Source organism: Polypterus senegalus, chromosome 15 (assembly GCF_016835505.1).
Source record: "Polypterus senegalus isolate Bchr_013 chromosome 15, ASM1683550v1, whole genome shotgun sequence".
Taxonomy (NCBI): Eukaryota; Metazoa; Chordata; class Cladistia; order Polypteriformes; family Polypteridae; genus Polypterus; species Polypterus senegalus.
The window spans coordinates 54564200-54570632 of NC_053168.1; the positions used below are offsets into that span (position 1 = coordinate 54564200).

The 6433-nt window shown below is 40.1% G+C and overlaps 2 protein-coding genes across 2 annotated transcripts in view; both read right to left on the minus strand.

Moving 5' to 3' along the window:
• The window catches only part of LOC120516128 (ATP-dependent translocase ABCB1-like), a 506684-nt gene that overhangs the window by 271298 nt on the left and 228953 nt on the right, over positions 1–6433 (minus strand). The window lies entirely within an intron of this gene.
• Positions 1–6433, minus strand: part of LOC120516096 (ATP-dependent translocase ABCB1-like) — a 166092-nt gene that overhangs the window by 120940 nt on the left and 38719 nt on the right. Inside the window, exons 13-15 of the mRNA XM_039737555.1 lie at positions 3816–3998; positions 3222–3392; positions 1237–1398 (exon numbers count right to left, since the gene is read on the minus strand). Of these exons, the coding sequence (XP_039593489.1) occupies positions 1237–1398; positions 3222–3392; positions 3816–3998 (516 nt within the window). The remainder of the gene's footprint in view (positions 1–1236; positions 1399–3221; positions 3393–3815; positions 3999–6433) is intronic.

Sequence of the window (6433 nt, forward strand, 5' to 3'; positions counted from 1 at the left end):
GGAACCCTTTGACGTATTTTGCCCTCAAAATAGTTGTTTCTGTATGCAAATCACCTTAATTAAGGTGAATACTGAATTTTATGACAAGAGAACTGCTAATTAAATGCAGAAACAGTTCTGAAAACTGGCAACATACAAGGAAATGCATCCAAATAAATTTTTTTCAGGTGGATGTTGCTCAAAAATAGTCAGCTTGGGGGAAAGCCTGTTCATTTTAAACTTGTTGGAGCAATGCAGGAAGGAAGTGACAGGAAAAGGAAGGTGCAGAAAGAAAATTTGCTTTTAACTTCACAAACAAGTCATGAGTGAGAGAGGGCTGTAATTTATTTAAAGTGAGAAATTCTTGCTATGTTTAAGTAACAAAGTGAGTCACATTTGAGGTGGGGTACTGAAAAGTACAAGTAATGGAACGAAGCACCTGGAGCATATTTTGAAAGCAATCTGGGGCTTTGCCTTAATTCTTAACAGAAAGTCAAATGTATCACTGCTCAATGAAAATTGGTGCATCAATAATTTACTTTGGAGTTACAGAGCATTCAAGTGAATAAGTGGGTTTAGCAGGGAAAATTATGTATTTGTGTATTTATTTCTTCAAAAGATTAATTTCCCTCACATTAAGAAAAGAGACTGTGCCAAATAAATCAAACTAGCAAAAATGGAGCACCAAGTATAATCCAAGAGGTAAAGATGAATAATAATTATTCTGTGAAAGTTATGCAGACAAAAAATCTATATGCTTCTGCAAAGGAGAACTTTATGGGAGCTTCACTTGATTTTTTTTATTCTGTTTGTGGTTGCTTGACTCCTATACAACAGACAAACCAGCAGATAATTTTTATTTATTGAAATATACAAGATCCTCTATATTTAATATAAACAGGTCACAAAACTATTCTGATGGGTTATATCAAATCTCAGTTTCAGAGCAGGGAGGAAAACAGACAAAGGGGGCAACTTATTTAGCTTGCCTTTAAAAAAAAATAAATTATTAATTAGATACACATACAATTGGGATTGGGAAATGTCGGTGCTATTTAAGTAATTGTATATAAATTCCATTCAATTGTACTGCTCTCATTTTTGTGGAGATGTCATGAAGAAAAACTCACCAACATATTATTTGTGATGTTTATACTGTATTACTATCTGACTGAGATGGCATCAATGGCTACTCCTTAATCCAGTGAAGCAAAAAGATAAACAAATTAGGTGGAAATATTTCACTATGTCACATACCTGCTGCATGACAAGGGAGTAGTATAATCCTTTTTTTTCCATTAGCTCACTGTGGGTTCCTTGCTCACAAACAACTCCATTTTGAAACCCAGCAATAATATCAGCTGTTCTGATTGTAGATAATCGATGAGCAATAACAATTGTAGTGCGACCAGCTCTTGCCTGCAATTTAAAAAAAATAATATATACACAGCTACAAGAATGCGTAACATATTAGGTTTACAGATGAGTACTTATGCAAAGTCAAACTGCAATATTGTATAAGTTATTCTTTATTGCATTGATTTTTCAAAAAAATTCCTAATGAACAAAAAAAGAATGTTAGTGAACTGCAAGTAAATTTTGTAATTTTGCCAAAAATTGAAATACTTTATGTATTAAATTAATAGAAAGCATGACCAAATAACTGAATTCCCTCCAGGGACCTACTTTGAATTAAGCAGTGTAAGGAAGACCAGAAGGATGGCATAAATGGTGAGGCAATACACATTTTGGCTGGGATGCCCTTACCTAGCTGACATGCTATGCCAATAGAGTCCTGCTTATAGGCGAGCTCTGTGGGTGCAATTGTTTCCCAGAACACTCTTTGGCTGCAGCAGTAATATTCTGCTAAAGAGTTAAGGGTCCCAAAGAGACTACTGCAAAATGTAGTACTTGTTGGAGTATCTGTGGGTATAGAGGTGACCTGATAGTGCTCCCTGGTAAGCTGGAGTAGAACTAAAGGTGTTTCTGGTAGTAGCCTTATAAGAGCTTCCACTTCCTCAAGTCAGATAACCAAATCAGTTTTTGTATTATGTGAGTTAGTGCAAGAAAAAGGTTTGATATGTAGAAGGAGAAAGGAGGATGTGTGGCTGGAAAGACTTGAACAAACTAGTTTAAATTTGGTGTTAGCACTCATGGGGGTGCAGGTTAATGACATAATAGGTTTGAATTACATATGTTACATAAAACAGTAGAACATAATTTTTTTTGCATGGAGGAAGCAAGAATGATTAAGAAAAAAGTGGAAAATACAAAAGGGATTTGGAGTGACAGAGATTTTAGAAGTAAAAAATGGGTCAAATAATGTATGGAGTGTGGTACTTTAATTTTTAATATAAACAAATCTGGTTGTGAGAATCTGAATTTGACACATCTACCTCACACTTCAATACAGTAGGTGGAAATGATCTGAATGAATGTAGGATATGAACCAGCATAAACACAAAGAAGAAGCAGAATTAGAAAAAGTTAAATGATCTTGAAGTTGGGAGTGGAATTAAAGCTAAGACTTGAAAGAAGAGGAGGCCACTGAATTTTGGAACGGGGGCAGCGCTCTGAGCCTATATAGTTAAGTCAAATAAGTTAAGAAAAGGCCAGAAGGACATTTACATTTATTATTCTGATATCCTGCTTTGTATTTGTATTCTCTTTTCCTTTATCCTCCCATGTACAGTTTTGGTTTAATAAATTACCATTCATAACACTAATCTGAACTACATTGATGTGTCCCTGAACATAGAAGTCTGCTCCAGAGTACCCTTGCTTTGTTACAACAGGTATGAAAGTGTTGTTGTATTATATAAATCTATTTTCATTCCACTGCCTTAATGATTCTGCCCATTGCTCTTTGTCTCTTGTTTTTTTCCCTCCATTTATTCAGTTGGAGTTTTCACAGATCCGCTTCCACTTTCTACATCCACTGCTTTCTTGGTTGTCCAACATTTCTGATGCCTTGTGGTTTACTATTTATTAGTTTCTTAAGGGTTCTATCACCCTCTAAATCAATACTATAATAAAATGTATTGGAACTTTCTCACCCATTAAAATTAAAACATTTGGACCTTTCCACCGACTTCATTAACATCTGTATATAGCAGCTGCCCTCGCCAAGTAGTATAATAAAATAAAGTCAAGTTATAGGCCAAAAAACATTTGCATCCCTTTAGCACAGACAACCCTAGTATAATCACTGTGGTAAGGAAATTGAATTTGTTTTTATTTACCTTATCTAAAGCTGTCTGGACAATATATTCACTCTGATTATCGAGGGCTGAGGTTGCTTCATCCAAGAGCAGAATCTTTGGATTCTTGACAATAGCCCGAGCAATGGCAATCCTCTGCTTCTGTCCTCCACTTAGCTGTGCCCCTTTTTCCCCAACCATGGTATTTAAGCCCTTTAAAATGTGACAAAGAGTGACATTTAAACTGTGTTAGATCACTTATACATTTTCAGTATAAATAGAGTGTTGTGGTATTTGCATTTATGAATATTTGGAGGCTTCTTAAATATTGTTGTTGTTTTAAATTTGTATCAAAGAATCCAAAAAATCATAAAGACATTTCTAGATTACTAAAAAACAGAAAAACAGAGATTTGTACGTTCCTTTTAAAATAAGAGTTTTATATTTCAAAGTTAAACTATAACAGAAGAAGTGCACTGCATTCTCAAATGTAAAAAGTACGGAATCCACTGAGAAAAAAACTAAGGAGTGACTTGTCATTATCCAAACAGGACCAAACAAATTCATGAATAAAACTTAAGATTATGAGTAAAACTAAATACAAACACCTTTATGATATTTACATAAGATACTTACATCAGGAAGCCTAGATATAAAATCATAGGCATTGGCCTCTTTAATTGCTTGCTCAATTTCTGCATCTGTTGCATCTTCTCTGCCATATCGTATATTTTCTGCAATGGTTGTGGCAAAAAGCACTGGTTCTTGACTTACTATGCCAATATTCTCCCTTAGCCATTTGACATTAAGGGTGCGAGTTTTGTTTTAATGTCTATCATATACATATATATGCACATTATATATATACACATATACATACATACATACATATATACATATATAAAATATATAAAACAAAAATAACATATATATATTTTTTAAAATATATATATATACACTTTATATATATATATATAAAAATTATATATATATATATATAAAATTTATATATATATAAAATTTATATATATATATATATATATATATATATATATATATATATATATATATATATATTATTTATTAATATATATTAATATATATATATATTATTATTAATTTAAAAACCAAACACACAACATATATATATATATACACCCCTGCCTCCCCCCGAACCTTTCCCGCCAGCTGCTCACACGAGGGGCGAGAACACGGGGGCAGTTCTCAAAAGACGGCTTCGGGCGGGACTCCCACACAGGGACCCCCTGGTGGAGAGAAAAAAGGGGGATGTCGGGGGTTACCTGTCCATCAGCCCACGCCGACGCCTCCCTCCTCGGGGCCCCACCCTTGGCCCAAAGGGGCCCCGGGTTTGGAGATGCGCCCTTTTTGGGGCCCCCCATCCAACATCGGCGGGCACGCAAGAACACCGCCAACCCGGGTTTCGCCGCGGGGGACCCCCGCCCGCGCCATCTTGCCCCCCTGCCCGAAAAAGGGGGGCCCTCCGCCCGGGGGACGCGGTAATTCCTTTTTCCGAGCGGGCCCCAAACTGAGCCCTTTCCGCCTCCGCCGGGCCGGGCCCGGGCGGTTTTGCCCCGACGCGATCCGTTCGGCCCTCCCCGTCAAAAAAGGGAAGTCCATCCCCGGGCCCGGGGATTGCAGGGCAGGGAATTTACCTCCCGGATCCTGCTAGTGCCTCGCGCGGCCTTCAGCGGCAACCCCGCCTGGCTGCCCGGGCCCCGACAGCCCCGATTTGGAGCTCCCCGGGGCCCGCGATGTCGGGCCCCTTCCTCCGCACTGCTTATTCCGCTGTCCGTGGCGGTTTGGGCAACGCCCCGCGGGTTGTGCACGGGCCGCTCCGCCCCGTGGTGGGTCCGCCTCGGGCCGCTCACAGAAATTGATTGTTTGAACTCCAGGTCCCCGCCTCTTGTCCCAGGCGGAGTATCCTGCCGACTCACGCACTGTGAACGCTGGCCCCAGCACAGACAAGACGGACTATATTTTGCTCCCCACACACGTTTATTTTCCCCTTTTATATACAATATACAAAGTCACGCAGATTTACAAACCCAGCCTTGGCACTGAATCCCCAAAGTCCAGGGCCACAGTCTCTGTGCCTTTTTCCTGGCGCCTCCTGTCCCTCTCCAGCTCCGCCTACTTCCTCCCACTTCCACAATGACTGGGGGGAGGGGGCTCCTAATAAGGCCCCCGGGTGAGCCCCAGGTGTTCTCCCCAGCCAGCCAGCGCAAAGGGCGGTTGTCTTCCGGGTCCTCCGGGGGCCAACAGTTCCTTCCGACTTCCCGGGTGGCGGGAAAGGGCCGGGCTCCCGGATATTAACGGGGCCCTTCTTTGGGGGTGGCTACGGGGCCCTACAGGGGTGGGCTTCAAACCCTACCCAGGCCCCTGCTAATCCAGGGGCGGACGCCTTCCACTCTGTCTGGAGGAGGCACTCCCCCTCCTCCGTCCCTTCCCTATGGGCCCCCGGGTTTCAGCCCCCACCGGGAACTGCATCGGGATAACGGCATCGGGCGTGCTTGGCGGGGCCACGGGCCCTCAGGGGGGGGCTTCCATGCCTCAACCTGGCCCCCCAACAGAAATAGGGACGGACGCGTCTGGAGGAGGCACAAGCATACACAGATACATATACATATATATATATATATATATATATAATATACATATACATATACATATACATATACATATACATATACATATATATATATATACACACATATACATACACACACACACACACATACAGTTGTGCTTGAAAGTTTGTGAACCCTTTAGAATTTTCTGTATTTCTGTATAAATATGGGCCTAAAACATCATCAGATTTTCACCAAGTCCTAAAAGTAGATAAAGAGAGACCAATTTAAAAAAATTTAGAAAATATTATAATTTGGGTCATTTATTTATTGAGGAAAATGATCAAATATTAATATTCGGAGTGGCAAAAATATGTGAACCTCTAGGATTAGCAGTTAGTTTGAAGGTGAAAAGAGCGGGGTTTTAACCAATGGATGACAATAGGTGAGAGTACCCCTGTGTTTTTAAAAGGAATCTATCAAAGTCTGCTCTTCCCAAAACATGTTTGTGGAAGTGCATCATGGACTTTAAAAAAGGAGATTTCTGAGGACCGCTGAAAAAGAGTTGTTCATGCCCCATCAGGCTGGAAAAGATTACAAAAACCCTCTCTAAAGAGGACCCCAATCCCCAATCCATGTACAAAAAAAACAGATTGTAAAAAAATG